The sequence below is a fragment of the Anopheles nili genome, chromosome 2, assembly GCF_943737925.1.
Source record: "Anopheles nili chromosome 2, idAnoNiliSN_F5_01, whole genome shotgun sequence".
NCBI lineage: Eukaryota > Metazoa > Arthropoda > Insecta > Diptera > Culicidae > Anopheles > Anopheles nili.
In genome coordinates, this window is record NC_071291.1 from 796,751 (window position 1) to 818,157 (window position 21,407).

At 48.7% G+C, this 21,407-nt stretch overlaps 1 protein-coding gene across 1 annotated transcript in view; it reads left to right on the top strand.

Moving 5' to 3' along the window:
• The window catches only part of LOC128722082 (homeobox protein cut), a 151,751-nt gene that overhangs the window by 58,748 nt on the left and 71,596 nt on the right, over positions 1–21,407 (top strand). Inside the window, exon 3 of the mRNA XM_053815905.1 lies at positions 9,008–9,799. Within this exon, the coding sequence (XP_053671880.1) occupies positions 9,008–9,799 (792 nt within the window). The remainder of the gene's footprint in view (positions 1–9,007; positions 9,800–21,407) is intronic.

Here is a 21,407-nt window from a genome sequence, read left to right on the forward strand (position 1 = left end):
CATGCAAAACACCACAACAGGTTGTTGGGGAGGTTTTACAGGCAGGCTGTAAAATTCCATTAGCCGTTTTTTTCTACCCAAAAACTGACCAACCGACGATACTTCGACTCCGATCCGGAACGAAAACGAAACCCTCTTTGAAGCCATCGGATCCGCTAGGTGGAGAAGGAATTTCGATTAACCTATCACTCACCCCCACTCGGAACCCGGCCCGCCCCTAGCCACTACCCGGCTAGGCGGCTTTTCCGGCCGAGGGCAAACAGGTCGACCTGTCACAGTTCAACTGGTATTGTTTACCTTCCACGGGCTTCGCCGCGTTCAATGCGCGCCCACCCACTCTTCCGGTAATTGATATCACTTTTTTCTAATCTGCCTTATCATTATTGCTTCGTGCCTGTCAGAGAGGGAAGCGTTTTCCGTTCCGCGGTCGGTGTTGCCCTTATTTACCTTCACCGTTTCATCCTTACAAGGCATAAAGATCGAACAAGATGGAAGGCCCCTCGTCTCACGGAGGCCTTTTTTAACGAAATAAAAGTTTTCCCATTTTCCAGCACACCCGCTGATGCTGTATAGAGAGCAAATGAGAACGAGTGATAGAGAGAGAGAGAGAGAGAGAGAGAGAGACAGAGAAGGAGAGAGTGAGGAGTTGAAAAAAAAAACATGGAAAACTGCACGCCAAGGTGGCTCGATTTTCGATTCCCGAACGACTTTCCATTTATTCAAATTTTACAATCATTGTTGTCTGTTATTATTACCGTCACCACGGTCGACGGTAGATGATTTTTTTGGTCCCTCGCGGGAAGCAAAAAGAGCGAGCAAGGATAATCGTGGGCCCAAAACGCATCCTCCTGCGCCCTTGGGACGGCGCGTCCTGGTGCGTGGCGGTTTTTTTCCGCGAACGTTAGGAAAAAAAAGGAAGCGAGGGAGAATGGCGGGTCGAACGTCAAACGTAGGAAAATAAAGTTAAATTAAACCAGCAGCGAGCACAGCCTTCACCGATATGAATCCGAAGGGAGCTGAGCTAGGCGGGCGCTTGGGTGGGATGTAAAATAGCGGCGGAAATGGAGCAACCATACAAATAAATAAAAAATGAGCTGATAAGGACTGATTGCCGTTCGGCGCTGCCGTCGCCCGGCTGGTGTATCTTCGTCAATTTCTTGTCATGCCATTGTTTTCCTTCCGCTTTTCGGTGTGCCGAATGCGGCCAGCGCCCTTTCCAAACGCCCACGATGGCGACATCACTCGAGGGGTCGCGGACGACAAATTGTGGATCGATTCAGACGATAAATGGAGGCCAGTCGGTTCGGGTCGCTTAGGGGATGAAGCAACCCAGCGGTGGTACGGCAGTGGGTGTGTAAGTGATGTCGAGAGAACAATCGAATGACAAATAATAAGCAGCATCACGGGCTGCGAACGCGCGATGGTCGAACGGAAGCAATTTTCGGGATGTTTTTTTTCTACTTTTCTCGCTGTTCGATGGGTAACCTAAAAACTGAAATCTTTGCTCCCGATCACGAGCCTCCCGTTTTGCCAGCGGGGAAGGGATGACATTTATTGTGGGGAACGTACAAGCGCAGGTCGCGCCATAGATGCCTGGGGTCGAGGTTTTTCGGTGGTCGAGATTTGTTGGACGAGATAAAGGAAAACAATTTTCAAGAATTAATCGAAATTGTATTCCAGTTCTCGCTGCATATGCTCTTTCGTTTTGGCACGGGCGAACACACACAAACACACACGGTTCTCGAAGCTCTCGCTCTGTCGCTGGATCGAGGGATTCACGCTTCAGACCTGAAACACTGATTCAGACTCGCACCTTGCAGGGTTCAGAGGAGCCGAGTACGGTGCAGTCGACGCGGGGCGCAATCCATTGTTCGCGCTAGATCTGCGTGGGAAATTCGACATCCGCGAGAGACCGACGACCGTTTCGAAGCATGTAATAAAACGCAACCAGCAAGAACGGCGAAACGTAGAAGCAGTGGCGCATGAGACGGAAGCACCTCATGAGCACCTGAAGAAAGGTTGGAAGTCGTTACAACGCGACGATGCTTGTGCCGAAGATGGCTGCTGTTACTTCCGGAAGCGATGGCACCGAATGAAGATTAATGTTTTGCACTTTATTGAAAAAGTTCTATCAATCGATACCGCTATTTTTCATTATCCACGGGAAACTCGTCCATCATAACCTACTTTGAGGCCCGCAGCGACACAAACTTAGTGAGCTTTTCTCAAGACGAATAGTTCGTCGCTTCAGTGGTTTGGTTTGCTGCAACAACCGGAATTAGGCCCTCGTGCCATCGTCGCGAACCCGCAGTGGCTGGGAATTACAGAAGTTTTCGAGAATCAATTGCTCACCCTCCTTATCGAGGCTTCCATCCATGCCGTCGGTTCGCTCGCAGCATCGTGCTGGAGATATGAAATCGAATTTTCAATGAGCTCTCTCGTTCGGCGTCATTTTATTAGTCACGCCACCGTAAGAGCATGGCCTCACCAGCCGCCAGCGATGGTGCGAGGAATAATTTTATCAAACAAAACATCTTAATGCTCCAACTAAATGGATTGTAATGAAACTGTCGATACGGTTCTGTGGCTGGTCCGGTCGGTCGGAAGGGTCGGAGCCCTTTTAGTCGGAGACCCTATGGATAGACGAGTATGGGGGAGGTGGATGGGTGAAATAGGGGTCGTCAAAGACGATTTTAATAGTTTTCGGTTCGATATTGGCGCCCAATGGTTGCGTTCGTTGATTTCCCCAGTCGGCTTGGAAAGACGATAGGAAAGGGAGAGATATTTACGATTCGGAGGGATTTTACGATCAATTAAACCGTGCTATACGGGTAATATTCCTTCATTTCAACATTGGACCAGTGAAGGCCCCCGAGATATCCATCAATTCCCCCTGAATCGTGTGATTTTCGATTTAATATTTCAGAACCAATTGCGAACGATGCTGAGTATGACGTGATAAAAATGAGCTATCATCGCTCACGAATAATCGACTGTAAATGTGCGTCTTTTCTAGCGTATTTGAGCTGCTGTTACGCACGAAACATTCTAATCAATTGTGCTTACACTGGTGGACTAACAAAACAGTTGTTTTAGTTGCTTCATACACCGATAATGAACCCATCTCGAAATTATGGCTGAAAACTTAAAACAACTGCGGAAAGCTCTTAAGCTGAACGTTGAGGCATCGATTGAGGGACCGTTTTGATTGCACCGTTACTGTTACATGATAAACAAGTTCAACGATTTTTACCTTTCTTGAAAGGTAAAAAGGATTCACATCAATAGCTGAAACAGCCAACCACAAGTGAGCTAGCAGTTTTTTCAAAAATACCCAACCTATACAGGTTGCTTCCCAAAAGGCTTCGAAGCACGCGGGATCATACAATAAATTCAGGTTTTAAATAATCACGGTACGCCTTTGCTTACGCCACGGTGTGAAGCAGGAGCTCGCCAAACACTCGATACCGACGTACTCGAAATATTTTTGCATTCTATCAAGCGGATTTTTCTCAACCAGCGCACCGGGTTGCCAGAATCATCATCCTTCGCTCTCGGGACCAGTGTGCGGTTTAACTGTTTCTGAACATTTTAATGAGTTATCCTTGCCGCTATCTTACGTTGGGATAATTCCGATGAATGGTCGTGTTGCGCCGGTGGGAAAGAGTCTTGTTCGACAAGGTCTTCATCAATGGCCAAGCCAACCGCGCGGCTGGTCCGGCCCGCGATAATCTCACCATCCACCGGGGTTGAGGCTGCTCCCAAGGGGAGTAAGTGCAAAAAATGGGATTGAATTCGGGAAAGGGTTCGAAATTTGATTAAATTTTTTTTTCAAATCCACTCAGAATCGCCCTATCTTTGGGGCTTGTAATATTGGCTTTTTGGCTAATTAAGCGAGCACGAGATTCGTGAGTTTTTCCTTTCACTTTCATTCGAACGGGTTCGGATAAAGGGCCTCGTTATCGTCTTCCTGTTTGAGCGCGAGTGCGCCTTTCCTAGCCCGAGTGTATTGATAACGACGGTTCGAGGCAAGAATTGGAAGTATTTGAGGTGGTTTTGCTTTTTGTTCTATACATCTTCAAACACCCGGATAAATTCCATGTGGCGGTCTCTGTGCGTTCGGAATGAAATCCCGTGCATGGTTGAAAAAAAAATCGGTCGAACGAATTGAATTCAATAACGTCGCATCTTAAATTTCACAATCATAAATCATACGGCACAACTGAACACGCAACGCACCGAAAATACGAGAATTAGTAATTGAACGTCGTCCGTTGTCCTCGCTCAAGCAGGCTGAAGCGAGACAGATGCCAAACTCCGAACCCATCGCACAATGGGAACGACGATGTGCGTGGCGATGGAAGGGAAAGGCCCATACCGTAAGAGACACGGAGTGAAGAAAAAAGAGATCATCTTATTATTCAAATGAGCATACATTTATTGTGTTTGATTCATGCATTGTGCGCGGATGCCCGGAAAGAGCCCGGGGAACTCGTCGTGCAACCCGTCGTCCAAGGAAGCGGGCTCCGGCAGACACCGAAAGGGGGGGGGGGAGGGTAAAGGAATTCAAGATCGTCCCCAGTATTGATGGTTGTGAAAGGGGAAACGGACTTGCCCACGGAGCAACCGTGCCAGAGACTGTGAGAAACAACTGAGCCGAATTTGCCCGCCGTTGAACGGGTTTGAAGAAAATAGTATGAAAAAAAGCGAGACATGAATCGAGCTTGATCCTTACCGAAACTGAATTGGAATGACGTTCTAGGCCGTGACGTTCGACGACTGGGTGTGGTAAGAACACGAAGAAACTGCCACGCAAAGCGCACACCGGTGTACCGGTGAATGAATGAAAAGAGTCCCGAATGAATGAAATAAGTGAAACGAAGATTTAAAGATCAGCCCGATCTGCTGCCAGCGGGCAAATGTTATGCACGGTGGAGAACGGGTGCCAGAGCACGGGGTGATGCGGTGGCCAGAGCAGGAAAATATGAGCTGATGAATGAAAAATAATATACGTCAGCACGAAAAAAAAACACACACACGCACACATACACACAAGACGATGAGCGGTATGGTAATGATGGGAAAACGATGCCAAACATAAATGAACGGAAAATAACCGAACCCGAGATCGGCCCCGTCTCTGATCCGTCTCTTGCGAAAAGATGCTCCCCGTATTGGAAGGCTTTTGAATGAGTCCACGGTGATGAGGCAGATGGAGGTCAGACGGAGTGATAAATGCACGAACAAGCGTTAAGCGCTGTGAAAATTTCTCGTCATAGTGAAGGCAAACAAATGTATGCTCCAATTTGCTCTTCGATGCGTTTCGAAACTAGCTTTGCAAAGTATCGACTTTCCCAGTGTGTTGTGACAACTCCCAGTATTTGGCCACCGACCGAAAGATGCAGTGGATAATCGATCGAAGCAGCGTGCCCAACGACTAGCGAGGTTGAGAAGCGCATCCGATTGTGACACGTCTTGCAGCCATCTGCTTCGCATCTCGCTCTCAGCTGCTGTCAAATGTCGCTGCAGCGACCCAACTGTGGCTGGATCGGTGTCCCAGCTGCGCTCGGGAACCGGATCAAGTCAATGAAACCATGGACGCCGGCAAACGGAAGCATGAGTCTTCGCTCTGTCGCGACTGCGACGGAAAGCCATCTGTGTGTGCGAGATCGATCGGTGGCGGATGACTCTCTCGTGAAATGCGCATGTGCTTCGCTTCGATGCATCGAAATCGAGAAATCGGTGATCGAAAGACGGGGCTGAGTGTGCGAGCGAGAGCATCACGCAACGGAACAACGGGACGAACGGGACAGCTCGACGAACTGCATCCTTTCCAATTGCAGCGAATTGCATCCACACCCAACGCTCGCCAGACCGGTGGTGTTGGTGCAAACGATGTCAATACCAATCGGTCGATGGCGCAAACGGGACAAAGCTAGCTGCGGCCATCGATGGGATGTGGGTGGAAAAAATAGGCTGCCCTCAGACCCGACCTTTGGCTTGCCGTTAAACCCTAAGTCTGCCGGAAAAGGAAGGAAAGGCGGGGAGGAAAGCTACATGCTGGTGCTGGTGATGACAAAAACTGATATTTATCAGCAATTAATGCTCCAAGCCGCATGTTTTCACCCACGCGTCACCCTCGGGCGCTGTCAAACACAGCGAATGGTCAACCGCAGACCAATTGCACTGCGGCAAAAGCCACCGTACTCGCAGCCCGTTCGACCAATTGTCATTTCATCGATGCGTTTAATGCGCGATTTCCATGCGCCCCCGTTCGCCGGATATGTACGCCCACCAAAGAGTGATCGTTCATTTGCATGCGCGTACGCATTCGTGATGGGATTTCCCGATGGAAAGCTTGTTGGGTGTTGGCGTTGGGGTGGGGATAGGAAAAAAGAGATAAAATTGAAAATTATGACCATCATTCGGCAATATCGTTTTTCCGACGTGAGCCCATCCCCCCACGGCACACATACAACCTGATGGTGCTGGTGCAAAAGCCAATGTTGCCGATTGGATGCTGCCAAACGAGCGTCTGTTTTCGATGTTGTTTTGTTTATAACAATTTCAATAAAACCTACCAGCCTCGCGAGTGGTGCACCCTTTCTCTCACTATCACTTTCTATCTCTCTTTCTCCCTCTCTCTTTCTCTCTTTCTCTCTCTCTCTATCTGTCTTTGGATTGACCCGAGAATCCCGCATAATTTCACATTCGGACAGCGAGATGAGCCGGATGTATGCGCGTGGATACAAATGGAATTGTTTTAATCTGGGTTTGAAAACTTTCCTCTCGGATCCCCCAGGATGCGTACCGCGCATCCGTGGAAGCAGTTCGGTCGGGAAGACCACAAAAATAAACATTCATTTAACATCTCGTCGAAACGGATAGAGGCAACAGTGAATTCAATCATGACAATAATCATTTTTCGCTATCCCGAATGGCGAGAAATTATGTTTTAAAAAGAATGTTGACACGCTAGACACATCCATGTCTCCTAGGTATCCTAAAATAGGTGCAAAATTTCGCTACCGTTGGACACACATCACCTAGGAAATGGTGCAATGCAGCTCCGTAGCTCGGTCTCATTGTTTTTGAATATTTGTTTTGGGGCTTCAAATGGATCCAACCCGGAACGGTGCCAGTAATTACGGCATTAATTAACCGGATAATTATCGCACGTCTTTCGGCGCTGGTTTTCGTGTGGAAAAGTCATTTTTCAATCAAACCTTTGTTGTGCTGTCCGCGCGTGCTGTGGTTGGCCGCTCCTGAGCCGTATCGATCATTGCGGAACGTCAAGATGGTCCAGAGCGGAACAGTCGCGCGAAAACAGATGGCTCCGTGCGTCGCGATTTTCCTACATGCACATGCCACTGCATCGAACCGGAAATGCGGTACTTTCCACGTCTCTCCAATGCGTAGTTTCGTGTGGAATAACATCAACGACTCCCTCTAAAGAATAAACACTCATAATCGATAGCACAGCGTGATCTTGAATGCAACTGATCTATTTTTGTATCACAGACGAGCGCCAGAGTGGCTTGTTTGTGTTTCTCATTTGAGCGATCGCGTCACAAACAACCACTCACGATTCCGATTGATCCTCACTCAAAGTCACGTGTCACTGTCAGTTTCGTTCGCCGTGGAACGGAAATATTTCTTATGCACCATCGATCACGAGTGGCCGCTCCGTTCCATGCCCTCGGGAAGCGCACCTCGAGGAGATCAAAAAATTTGCTCACACTGGCTTCAAACGCAGGGCTGGATTAAAATATTAATTGCAACATTAATTAAGGGCCAGCTCGGTCGAGGCCGCTTTGAAAAGTGGCCCCGACTATCCGCGAAGCATAGCAACACGCACGCACTTCGTGGAAACCGGTGTATGTTTATGTTGCTAATTGGATCAATTTTCACGCGTTCAATATTCCTCGAAACCGTTCGACGCCCAGGGTAGCAGCGAGGAAGTGCGACACTTGTCGGGGGGTTGTGTGGGAAGATTGAGAAATGTACACGGCCTGGTGAGAGACGGTCATGCTCATCTTTTGGTTCACCGTCCGAGCGCCAGCTTGAGCTAGGATGTTTATTTACCTAGCCGAGGAAGCACCGAAGAGACGGGCGCCTTCATTTCCACCCGATGAGTGCCGTTGGGTGGGGAAAAACTATCTTTGGAGCCACAGCTGGCGTCGGGAAAGCGGAGTGGTTGATTTTCGTGCCGCTTGTAACAACATCTTTACATCCGTTTTCGCATTCTCGCTGGGGTCCTTTGCTTGAGAATTCGATATTTATAGTCTATTAGTGTCGATTTCCGTTCCACGCGCTGGAAGTGCAGTGCCGCGTTCGGAGGTGTTCGGCTTTTGACGTAACGCGTGATGACCTCTGGAACGATCTCAACTTTGATGTCGCACACTCGCCATGTTGTCACGCCAATAAAATGTACGGCAAAAACGGGCATTAGGTGCCGTGAGTTGCTGTTTTATTCGAACGACGGGGACTTTGCAACGCAGTAAGGTTTGCTATCAGCCGCCCGGATAAGCCAGTGAGATATGCTTTCTTGGAATCGGTCTTGCCGCTTGGTGGCCAAAAAAGAATCCCATTCTGGCGGCCGAACGACGACGAGGCCATGTTTACGCGTCCTCGTGGAAGAGCCACGGCAGGGGCGAAGGCAGACAATCGTAAAAATTCAATTTAACACAAATTGACGGACCATACACCGGCGCGCATTTAATGGCCTGCGTACGTGTTTGCGCGTTGGTCTGACCGTTCGGGGGTAGGGTTTTATTCGATGCGATTAATTTAAATCTTTTCAAGAACATCCGAAGGACATGGCAAGGCGGCGACGGCGACCAGAAATCGAGATGCAGATAACTGCTAGCGTTCAGCGGCGTTGGAACGCCGTTTTTAATTCTCCTCGCGGCTAATACCTCACAAAAACAAAAACAAAAAAAAACATGTTGTTAACGATATAGTAATGCATGGCGATGGTGGTTTTATTTTCCCGACTCCATTACAGCGTGCCACGTTGGCGGAAAAAGAGGTAAACTCGCTCAAGGAGAAACTGTCGACCACGGACCGCGGAGTCAGCAACAACAACAGCAACATCAACATCAACAACAACAACAGCATCAGCGTCAACGACGGTAACGGCATGGACGTCACGGCTCCACCGCTTCCACCCTCCCTGTCCTCGACACTGCCAACATCCCTGCCACTAGCTTCGACCAGCCCGACTCCGACGTCGTCACCGCCGATGATCGTCGAGCAGAACGGGATCACTCCACCTTCTCCATCGACGACTCCGGTGTCGGAGAGTGGCAGTATCGGTGGCCACGGAGGCACTCATCGTCGGGAAAACTCGATAAGCCCGGATGGAAAACACCGTGGAGGATCACAATCCCCGTTGGCGATGTCCACGCGCTCTCGAACACCTGAAGTCGATCGCAAGTTGCAGCTGGAGCTCGCTACGCTGACGCACACCATCAACAACAACTGCATCAGCAACAGCAACAACAACAACAACAACAACAACCACAGCAACAATCGATCGCCATCGCCAGCGAGCGCGCGTGAAGAGAAGATGGACTGCGAAAGTGTGAGTGTGCATTCGAAAGGCAAAACGAAGGAGGGATCCTTGCTCGAGGATCGAACAGACGTTGAAGAGTGCCACAAAGGAACCGGCGAGAAGATGACTAGCTCAAGTGACTCCATCTGCAGCAGTGCCGGCACGGTATCGCCTAACAAGGATCCCATCCTCGACAACCGAACGAGATCGCTGACGGAAGAGCTGTCCGCCAAGGATCGTGAGGTGAGTTCACTTCCTGTTGTCGCTTAATTTGTCACAATAATGTCGGTACGTCGTGGAACGTGATTTTTGTAACATCATCCAGAACAATGGCGTTTGTTTGCATTGAACTCGATGCATAATTTTCCGATGAACGAACAAAACCTTGAACGCGGGCGTCTTCATGGAAACAGAAATGGGGTTTTCGATAAGAAAGAACTGGATCCGCCTGTGAAGGATTCGAGATGCAGGATGCAGGAAGTGGCATAGCTTCGGGCAGCGTTGCAAGATCCAAGAAGCGATTCTTGATTTTATCAACCCACCGTCGGTTTCGGTCGCCGTTTTTGTCGCCCCCGCGGTGTGAGAGCTCGCGAAATGGATTCCTTCCCTTGTTGGGAAGTTGGTAAAAAGGGGGAAATATTCCTTTGATTAATTTCACCACATTTTTTAATTAAATCTTCGGTCGGGGTGATTTTTTGTGTGCCCTTCTACACGCGCCTTTTATGCCTGTGCGATAAAAAAAGGTATGAGCGAAGAAGAAGAAGAGGAAAAAAACCGCTCAACCACCCTCGCATCCCGGGTGGTCAGCGAGTTGCGGAGGGTCCTTGGGACCCGCACCAGCTGCACGGTGGAGATGCAGTAGTAGCAACGGGGTGTGGTAAAACAAGCTTTTGATTTATATTTGTTGAAAAATAATGGAAAAGTTCTTTTTTTCCGTTCACGGGGCAACGATGCAGGGAATGACGGTTGAAACGGGGAACGGGAAAACAATTCAAAGGATCTAGATCGAAAGGCGAAAAGCAACCGAAAAAAAACGGCTCTGAAATGTAACAAATGAAGGAAAGAAAAGAGTTTTCCTACCCTCGGCCTGAGACTGCGGATAGGGTATTTTTCCTGTTGTTGCTGTTGCTATCGCTTTCCTTCGCGTTGACCACAAGAAACAAAGATCAATAGAGTGTTCGGGAAAAAAGGGAGTGGACATTGAAGGGCACACCGCCAGCGGTTGGTGGGTGGCATTACGGCATAGTTATTAAAGCGCAAAGTTGTAAAAAATCCGAGGGCTGCCTCCAAACTTCCCCGGAAACAGGACAAAAACACGAGCTACGCGCAACAGTGCAAACAAGGAGCAAAAGTGCTGCGGGAGAGGATAAAAATACACCAATCCGAAATGTTTCAAATAACAATACAATCGGTTTTTTATTACATAATTTATACACAATTCATTGAATTTCGCTTTTGTGGCCACGGGTGTCGGTGATTGAGGGAGCACGCGTTTTTTTTGTTTGCGTGAAAACAAAAAAATCCCCAAACCTGATTGAGGCCGCGCTACAATGCAGGCTCCCTTCGAGCAGGGGACTTTTTGTGGCATTGATTCGCTTGCTCGTTCCCGCTCGAAAGGGCGTCTGGCTGACGTTCCTGAATTGCCAAAGTGGGGAGATTGTCTTGTGCTGCCTTGCCCTTACACGAGGCGAGAAGAAAGGAAAAAAAATCATAAAAAGAACGCAACGCACCCTTCGATGAATGTCGCTTGTGCGTGTCATAACAGCTTACTTCCTTGCGAGGTTTGCTTGCTGCGTTCTGCGGGTGGATCGTGTACACGGCCACGGCAGGAGCATGTCGAAACGGACGCCCTTCTTCCTGCTTTCAAATAATCTCTTCATTGTGGCAAATCGAATCCTGTGAATCGAATGTTTTCGTGTCATTGTGCCGTACGGACGGACGGCTACTTTTCCTTCACAAGGGGAGACCTCTCTTTCGTTGTACTTTTTCTTCTACAATTCCTTGGCCAATCGTGCTTCCCTCAAGGGTGATAAGACGATGCTTCCTTCGATGGCAGAGGAAATTTTTGGTGGAAAAAGAATTACCACACTAAACGCACGCACGCACGTTCTCCCTTCGAAGGTTCGGTAAACGAGCCGATAAAAATCGCTTGTTGATTCTCGTTTTCCAATCAGCGGCACAAAGGAGGCAACTTTTTGCGGCGCCAAGACGGCAGGATGGAAGGACGAAGGATCGTTTTGCTTCGCACTTTCACCCGACCCGGCTAATGAAGATGGCCAGCCGAAGCGGTAGCGAGCGGAAAAACGGGACGTTGGTGGCCACTTGAGGAATTAGTAAGATACACTCGTAAATCCACTTATCGACCGAACCCAAGATTCTCGTGCTCCCAAGCGGGAAGGTTTTCCTCGAAGGGAAAATGGGCGATCCCAAAAGGTGATGGAAGTTTGACCGGCAAAGTTCGCCTTTGACCGGCCACTAGCCTTAGTGATGCGTCCCGCCCTAGGGTGGGATTGTTTGTTTACTTACGATGAGCGCGGTCGTTTGCTTTGCTTTCCGAAGTCCTTCCGTGCGTTTGGTTCGTTTTTTCGATCGTCCACCGAGCGCCTTGCAGTGTCGAAGATTCCTAAGGGGTGATTTATCGCCTTATTTTCCACCCCAGGGATCAAAGGCTCCATTATGGTCCATCGTGGTGGCGAATATTGAAAACGTCTTCTTGAGGCAGCTTCTTCTACCGCCCATCTGCTCTGTTTGTTTGACCACAAAGGACACTCCGGCAGGGACATTTGCATTTGCTGCTTGCGCCTGGGAATGCACGTGCCGTTCTTGCTCAATTTTTTTTCGCTCCGATTCGGTCCTTCGCACGACTTTTTATGCGCATTTCCCACAGTTTCCGTGAACGTGAAATTGCTCGTTTCCATAGACAGTGGTTCGGGCGACGAAAGGACCTTTACCTTTCGTCGGACAAAAGGAAGGCAACAAACGGAGCCGGTCGGAGGGATTGAATGACGAGTTTTTCGCTTGATTTGTTGACGGTGAAGCGATTTTCACACTCGGCAGAAAATCCTTCGGCTTTCCCTGCTCCGGGTGGATGGTTGAAGGAAAATAAACAATATCCAATTTCCCGTTTTCCTTTTCGTTTCGTTTTTTTTTTGCTTTTCCCCTTTCACTCGAGAACGGATCCAGTGGCGGCCAGTGGAGGCGGTGATTCGGTGTTGTTTTTTCCGAACTGATCCACAAGCCGCAAGGGAGTCGCAGAAAGGCAGTTTCCCACGGGTTTTCCTCGGTCGAACACGTTCGTAAAACGGCGATGGTTTGTCAATAAGTTATTATCTTGTTTACGGACTTGTTTGGCCACGGTTCGGCGTGATGGATTTGGGGCTTCTGCGACCGGGAGGCGAATCGGCCATAAAGTGAAGGGATGAGATGAACGAACAGCTAGCGGGGGCAAAAAAAATCCCTCACCAACCGGGCGCGGAAACACGTGGTAATAACTTCATAAGCTGTTTGTTTTCCCATCGTCAAATTGAGCTTCGGCCCGAAGGCGTTTCCTGCGAAAGTTTCCACAACCGAGCCGAAATTGGGTTTGGGTTTCTTCTCGCACCCGCAGGCCCGGGAAACGCAAGGAAAAGAATCGAAGCGCAGCGCCACCGGAAGGAATGTAAAACCTTTCAAGGTAGGGTGTAAAATCCGAAATTGATCTATCAAAAGTCATAAAAACCACCCCCCTAACCCAGCTCGGGAACAGTTTAAGGTTCTGGTTTTGAGACGAAGCGAGGGTGGAGAAGCAACAAAAAAAAACATCCCAAAAAAGGGAAAATCAAAACACCTACCGGATACGGAAAGTGTCGGAATTGGGGGTTGGAATAGATATCCTGTGTTCCCTTTTTTTCTCTCTTCTCAGTGCTTCTGCCAAACGCCCGTAAAGTGCGGAAATATTTGAGGAATCTGATACCCGGCAGGACGAATTCTTCCTGCCGTTCGCAAACGAGGTGATTCTGTGGTTGTGGTAAAATTTAACAACCTCCCATTTTTGCCACCGGAGAAAGTGGAGCCACGAGCGTGCGGTGCGGTTTATGGGTGGATTATAATGAGCCGCATGGGTCGATTGATTCGCTGGGAATTCGACATACGATATCGGGCACCCGTTTCCGGTGGGTGGAAGGTAATAATCGTTTATTTACGACATTTATTGAATCCAGTTCCCGAGCTTCCTAGGCCACGCTGCTCCCAATTTCCACCAGGCGCCTCCATGTAGATCAATTGGCCCAGTCGTGGCATATGGCGGCGCATGAACAGCCCTGTCCTTGCACGAACGCTGGTTTTGGGGGAAAAGGGAACAAAATCTGCAGTGTGTGTGTGTGCTTTTTTTTTGTTTCATTAAATTCTCCCTCTACCAGCTCACCCGGCGCGCAGGCGAAGGAGGCGAGCACATTTTCGCTTGGTGCAACCCAACACGAACACCACAGAGCAGGCTTCCTGCTAACAAGAACGAACAACTTCTCGCATGAAGAGAGAACAGCTACGTTGTTTCGTGCGCGGAAAACCAACCCCGAACCATTAGCATGTAAATTTTGCTCCCGTCTTATGGATTTTCCTCGAGTTTACTGCAGCCCGGCTTCTGGAACTGCTGAGCCTTCGATTACCAAGACGCTTTCCTTATTCACCAGAGCCCGGAAAAAGGAGCACGAAAACTGGCGTTCCTTTCGCGCAGAAACGCAGACCAATTTACACAAATCGAGGAACGACTGGTTTTCGGCACTACGACGGGCTAGTCGAAAACAGTGTGTTTGTAGTATTTAAAAATTCAATACACAACAAATTCAATCCGCTTCGCTCGTAGTCCCGTTCCGTTTTCATCGATTGTCGGTTGAGACTCGCCCAACCTGAAGGGAGGATTCACTGGTGGCGCTGCTGAAGAAGCAACTTGGACTTCAGCTGAGCCTTAAACGGCGTGTTGTACCACGGACGGAGGCGACAGTCATGGCAGAGACAGGAGCATCGGTTCTTTGTGTTCATTTCGGTGTCTGCCAGCGTCTCGGTTCAGCCCGACCCAGAATGAACGATCTGCTGCATCTCTTCGCTGCGCAATGAAAGTGAGAAATGAGCTACACGATACCATCATCGCACCGCATCGTATCGTTTCGTACTGCTTTTTTTTTTCTCTTTCGCCAAGGCACATCGTCTTGCGTGCTGCTACTGGCGCTTTTGGTAGGTCCTTGCGGAGGCAATGGTGCCGGAGCTCGGGGTGTGTTTGAGAATTGGCAATATGCTCATTTTGTTCAACAACAACATCGCACACCGCCGGCTTTCCTCTCTTCGTTGCGTGCGGAAAACTGCAGTCTCAGGCAAAGCGGAAGCCAGACCAGCACAGCCGTGGTTTAGCTGCATGAATTATGCAGTAATGACAAAACAATATGTAAACTATAAATATCACTAAAGCTGCTAATTCGGTGTCTACTCCGGAGGGTAAAACAGGGCCGAGGAGCTGGGTTTGTGCCTCGATGTTTTTTGTGAACCCCGAAAGAGCGTTTTTGTGCTCCGGCTTGGAGGAGTGTATCAACAAATTTGAGCATGTTCCAGTGTTCGAAGAATTGCAAAGACTCAACAAATAAACTCCTTCGAAATGCGTTAAACAGACAATGTTAGATTTTTCCCGAAGCAGGTTTCCTAGGAGCGCTCTCGGTGCCTTTCGCCGTGGATGGCATCCCGGTAATGGACGAACGGGAAAAGCAAAGCCATTAAAACTCCAAGTGCACAAGAACCGCTTTCAATGTCGGTGGGCGAGCAGACGCCCGCCTGTGCTCAAGTCGAATTCCGATTGCGCTCCAGAGGGTAGCAGGAGGTTTTCTTTGGCGCCTCTCCTCATCGCCGTTCCCTAAAGACGCCCTCAAGCGAGTAGGACACGCGCTAGGTGCACTTTGGAATTACGAAATGCAAAAAGCCGCGGCAGCACATAACACTAAGCCTACGGTTGCGCTCGGGCCGAAGGGCTCGGGGGCGGATAAAATAGTCGAAATTTCGTAAGTGTCAAAACAAAACATACTTTCGGTATATTTATAGCACCAGCGTCGTTTTTCCACCCAGCACCGTTTCGAATCGTTCGAATCGCCCGTTCCATCGACTGGCTCGCCTCGTCGACGGTTCCATTGCGTGGGGAGACGCGACCGTTTCGACGCAACGGACGCGGACTCCAAGCACGCGGCACGAAACCGGTACAAGTTAACCATATAATCAAACAATCCGCCCACCCGAGTTCCTTCATCAACGCGCCGAGGCAATGTCACTTTTGCGCCCCGTTTTTCCCGACCGTATCGTGTGTCGCATTCATTACCCCGCTGGCTCCGTCGATCGTTTCGAGGTTTTGCGATTGTTTTCGATTTGTTTCCATTTGCCGAGGGGCCCTAGGCCCTGGGCCCTGAAGCGCGGACGTGCCCTGGATGGCGCAAATCCGCAATCCGCAGCTGCGTTCTCTCGCTAATGGATGGCCCGATGAAAGTTTCTGCTGGCTTTCGCTGGCGAACCGATGACACAGCATTAGCATTTGATCGAATTAAAAACTCAATCGTTTCGCTTTGTCTTTTTCGACGCTCGAGCTGCAGCAAAGGACCAGCGCAAGGACCAGGGCCCGTTCCACGAGACCACCAAGGAACGGGTGAAAATGTTATTATTGATAAAATATCGCCTGTCGTTTGCGGGTCGCTTTGCTGGCGTTACGCCCCACGCAAACACCCCCCTGACTCCGTGGGCTCGGAAACAAATTATCAAACCGAATCGAATCGAAACTCCTTGTTCACGCGCTCATTTGCTGCCTCCTTCCCTTCGTCGAGCTCACGTCACAAGGAAAAGCCCACCGTTATCCTTCAACCCAGGGCCACCTTGGTCGAGCCGTCGCACTCGGTGGGAGAAATGAAAGGTAATAAAAATAAAAAGTTCTTATCAGAGGAAAGTTGAAATTTATATGCAAATGTTTTTCGGCGTGTTTTCCCCTGGCGCAAGGTTTTCCCCGGCCACCCATATCCTGGCGCAAGGGTGCCACGCGCGTTCCCCACAGCAAATTACCGAGGAATTGGATCAAACGGTTTAAACTTCCTCTCCGCGTCTTTGAAGTTTGACTTCGATTAAATGGCACCCCCATTGGCGTGTGTCTATGCGTGTATGTGTGTTCCTACGGCAGAATGCGTTCTTCGATTCCTTGAGGAGGGGTTGACCGTTTTTTGTCGCCTGCCTGTGCCTCGCATCACCACCACATCAGTCCCGGTGCCAGTCGGGGGTCACCAACAATCGTAAAGAACATCCATTGGGTGGTTAGTTTGTGGTTGAGTGGGAAGCAACGGGCCGGAAAAACTTTCCTTTTGTGTCAGACCGCCGTACCAGATAGGATCACGTGAGTGATTAACAAATAATACGACCCGCCTAGAGCTGGCGCAGGACGAGGTGGAATAAATTATCGGCCAGCGTAAAGAGTGGGTCACAATTGCGAATGCCACCCTTGTTGGAAGGACCCTAATCGTCAGTGCGGTGGCTTGGAGTGGCTCCCAAGGAGCTATTTTTCCATTCCACAACCTGCACACATGTCACTGCCAGCGTGCACGTAAACACGTAACCGAAGGAACCATTATCCGTTCAATTGCATGCCAGTTGATTTATTAAGGTGCAGTTCAGCGAGGTTGATTTTATCGAAAATCACCGCTTATGAGAAACCCTCTAATCGTCTGCGCTACTTAGAAAAGGGCGGTGATTCCAGAAGTACCGCACAAACGTATTTTCTTTGAACACAAACACACAAACGAACGTAGCTCGATGGATTTTTGTGTCATGTGGACGTTTTAAACGTGATCAAAGATCGCCTAATTAGGCGCCATAGGCGCATCAGACGATCGTTTATCACTCCCAAGAAATACGATCATCTGATGCCGGAAAATCTACACACACACACACACACACACAAAGATGCCGGAGGTCATTTTAGTCGATTTACCGTTGACCTCACCAGATTTTCGCTCTCGTGCATGTGCGAGCGAGTGCCAGTTTGGAAAAGGATCTGCCAAATCTACCCGTTCAACCGGTTGCGTATGCATTCCAGTGTCTCTAATTTTCCGCCAACGAAGCTCGAAAAACCACCGGATACGGGAACACGTGGCGTTAGGTTTGCCGCTACCCACCGCTCACGACGACCTGCTTTGAGCGATGATTTATTTGCGAAATTTATGATTTATGCTACATTTTTGCATTCGTTCCGATGTGCGTCCGCAACCGAAACCAAGCGGGCGGGAGGGTTTTCGCGCATTCTCGCGAGAGGATTTCGCCTCGCTTTCCACGGCAACGCGTTTGGTGCGATGGTGTCCGGTCGAATTCCTTCGGTTTACAAACACGGCGAACATCGAGTGCATAAATTACATCCTCGAGCCGTCCCCGGAGACGGAGCAAAACTACACTGCGTTGCACATTTTTTGCCCGTTTCCGCGGTTGCATGCGCGAGCTGTGATTGTAGGAAAATCGCGACAAAAAAATCGAATGAAAAACCGACCAGCTAAATACGGGGCGGCTCCTTCGGCTGCCCACGCCGCTCATAAGATGAGCTTGCTGTAGTGTAGAAAGTAAAAAAAAATGCCGAAACGGAACGCATATTGCAAGGGCTGCACTTATGCACAATCTTCGTGCTGGTGTTGCAGTTTGCGCTAGCAAAGTGCGAGCAGAAAATAAAACTATAACATAATTTGCCCCTTTGGGTGTGAGCGAGTAGCGCATCTTTTTGCCCTTAGATTCTTTTTTTAGCCTGCGCCAGGCCTTCAGTAGCTCTCCGCCGTATAGTAGGGAGATGCAGCATTTGAGCATCATTAATGAATGGAAGAATGGTGGCGAGAAGAATGTATGCTTCGTTCTTCGAATGGTTGTCATTTTTCTTGACTTTCTTTTGTGTGAATTTCCGTCCCGTGTGCAGTATTTTTCCTCGAAACTCCCAAACGTCACATGTTTTAGAAGCACTGCAAAAGTGCATCAAACGCAAAAAACTAAAATTTCCGCTTTATCATTATGCCGCACACGCTTACCGGTTTTCCTCAGGGACACATTTAAACAGTGGAGCAGGAAAAAATGCTCACCCGAGCGCATTTTCAAATGCGATATTTATATCCTTTATCCGAGCCATTTAACGACACGTTCATAAAGAGTCCAGAACGTTGCAGATTTTTTCTTGTCCGTTCTTTAGAAATGTAGCCGATCTTTTAATCGTTCTTTTGCACGATGTTAAAATTAGCTTTGAAACGAGATTTCAATTTCTGATCTATTCTACGATATACGAACTTCTGATAAACTATACTTTCAACGCAAAAGGATCAGCAGGATGATATCCATTCCTATTCCATACAGCTTAGAAAAATAATGTTTCTTCGAAAAAAAAGCAAACTAGAAATAAGGAAGGTCGAATAGTAACGCCCATGTAACGACACGTGAAAGACATGCTGTTGGGTCAATCGGTGCACAAGTTTCGACTTTTTGATGCCATGAAAAGAATCCATACAACCACGTTCCACTTCTTATCAGCAAAGATCAAACGCAAGGATACTTGGTAGCAGCAAAAAAGTTTCTGCATGTCTTGCCGCTTTGGTTGTTGATATAAAAATTATTTTCCACTGCCGCATGAATCATACCGAATCGGGCAGGATTCGTCGCAGGGTGTAAAGTCCCACCGTGTTGTTGCTGATGGTCCTGCTTTCATTAACACTGAATCATATGCACCAACCCATTAGAGAAATGCAACATAAAAGTAATTAACAGTTTCTCCGCCTCTCTCTGGAGCGATGTTTGTATTTCGGTTCAAGAAACGCAACGAGGGAAAAAGTTTTCCTTTTTTGCGCCTGCACGGGACTGGGAAAAACCTCAACGGTTTTGGGGTGCATATTTTTGCCTCCTTTTTGCTTCCTATCTGTGTTTCGTTTTCATGCCGCTTTCATTTTGCTCACAAGACGGCAATTCGAATGAGGCATCGAAGCGTTCAGTGTCTTCGCCGAGGGAAGAAACATTGCTTCGTTCTGCATAAAACTACGGCGGTGATTAGCGAGCAATGCCCTCATGACGTCGGCGACGGCACAGGATCGAACATCGACTGTGAAACGGATACGAGTTCCCTAAGGCGGGGGGAAATTTTTGTAAATTCTTAATTAAAACAGAACCCCATATCTTGTACAGATCTCGCAAGAGGCATAAAACACGCTTCGGTTCGGCTCGAACTACCGCTGGGAAGAAACAAAATAGAACAAAACGCAGGGCACCATGCAGACCTGCAGGGCGGCGTCAGAATCGTGCCAGCATTTGCAAAAACAAAACATTAAAAGCAAGGACCACCGAGAACCGCAGGGACTATAAAACTCCAGAACGGCTTTTAAAATAAAACTGCAATAAAGCGCATGCAACGTTTTATTTTCGGCACCACTAGAACCGCGACCACATCCGCCGCACCGCACAGCACACCGGAAACGGCCGCAATCGCGCACATAAAAGGCGTTCCAAATCGATAGTGTTCTGTGAGAGTGCATGGAGCGATCGTGGATCCCTTGGTTTGGAGGGTGCAATCGAACGAAGATCACACCACAGACACGATCGACCATGCGTCTCCCGAGTCAGTCGCTTACAAATCGTCCAAATCTGCCGCAATTAATCAATACGCTTCTGGAACGTCACTGGCATCAAAAGTCACGGCTCCCTTTGACTTTGGGTGCCAGGAGCGTGGCTAATTGATGGGGGAAAATACCAAGAAGTTCAGATCACGACGAGGATACCATTTGCGTTTTCTCGTTCAGCTTGTTTGTCGTTCCAAAGCCGCGACACTCGCAGCACATGGCGTTTGATTTTCGCGCAAGCATCTGGTTTCGTTGGGGCTAGGAGAAGAACATACATACACACGGTCACAAAAACGCTACGGGTTCAAAAATCACATTAATTCCCAGCGAACACGAACCCACGTATCCCACTACCTTCGGAGGGCTTGCAAGTGCCTGCAAAAAGGCCCCATTTTCCGACACTGAAGCGCTGCACACACGCGCTTGTTCTCGGTCGTTTGTGCTGAGGGGTTGAGCCTTGTACCCCGTTGCGGCAACAGTAGCACCTTTTTCGGTACATTTAACATTTTCCTCCGGTGTTCGTTGCACTCATGGTCCAATCCCTGGGCTCCCAAGGGCCACACGTTATCCTTGTGCGCTTGGCGAGCGTTGCGGGTTTTAAACGTGCATTTTTCTTTCGCATCGTCTTCTCACGCCCAAGAGCAGGACGGGCATTAATGCATCACAGTTGCAATGCCCAAAAATTGTGCCCTAGTGGAAGAAGCAAAACCCGCCCGTTCGCGTGCTAGACATTGGTGGCAAAGTTTGGAGCAACAAACAAAAACGAGTAAAAACAAAACTCGTAGCCGCTAATGCTAAAACGGCTAAAAATTGGGTCTACGTTGAAAATGAAAGTATCGTCTACTGCTCCATAATTCCCGCATTGATGGCCAATCGTTTAGGAGGTGCAATCTACGATCTATGGGTGAATGAAAACGAAACACATTTTAAAAACTAAGCCAACAACAACGAAAATCCCCATTAGATTGTTAGTTTGCTGATAAATATGTCTACGATTTTTGGCTCTATTTTTTTTTGAGTCCGAATCGTGCAATTGAACTGTTCGTTTATTAAGCAACCCAAAGCTGCAAGAGTTAAGTCGTGACTATCCGACAACGGGCTGAAAACGTTCCGAGATCCTTTAATTGGCAGCCGCTTTCCACGCTTGGCACGTTAAACAACCTTTTCACACCCCACAGTTCGATAAAAATGATGGTCCATTTGTTACAGAGCTCTAATGCGCCCTCGAAACA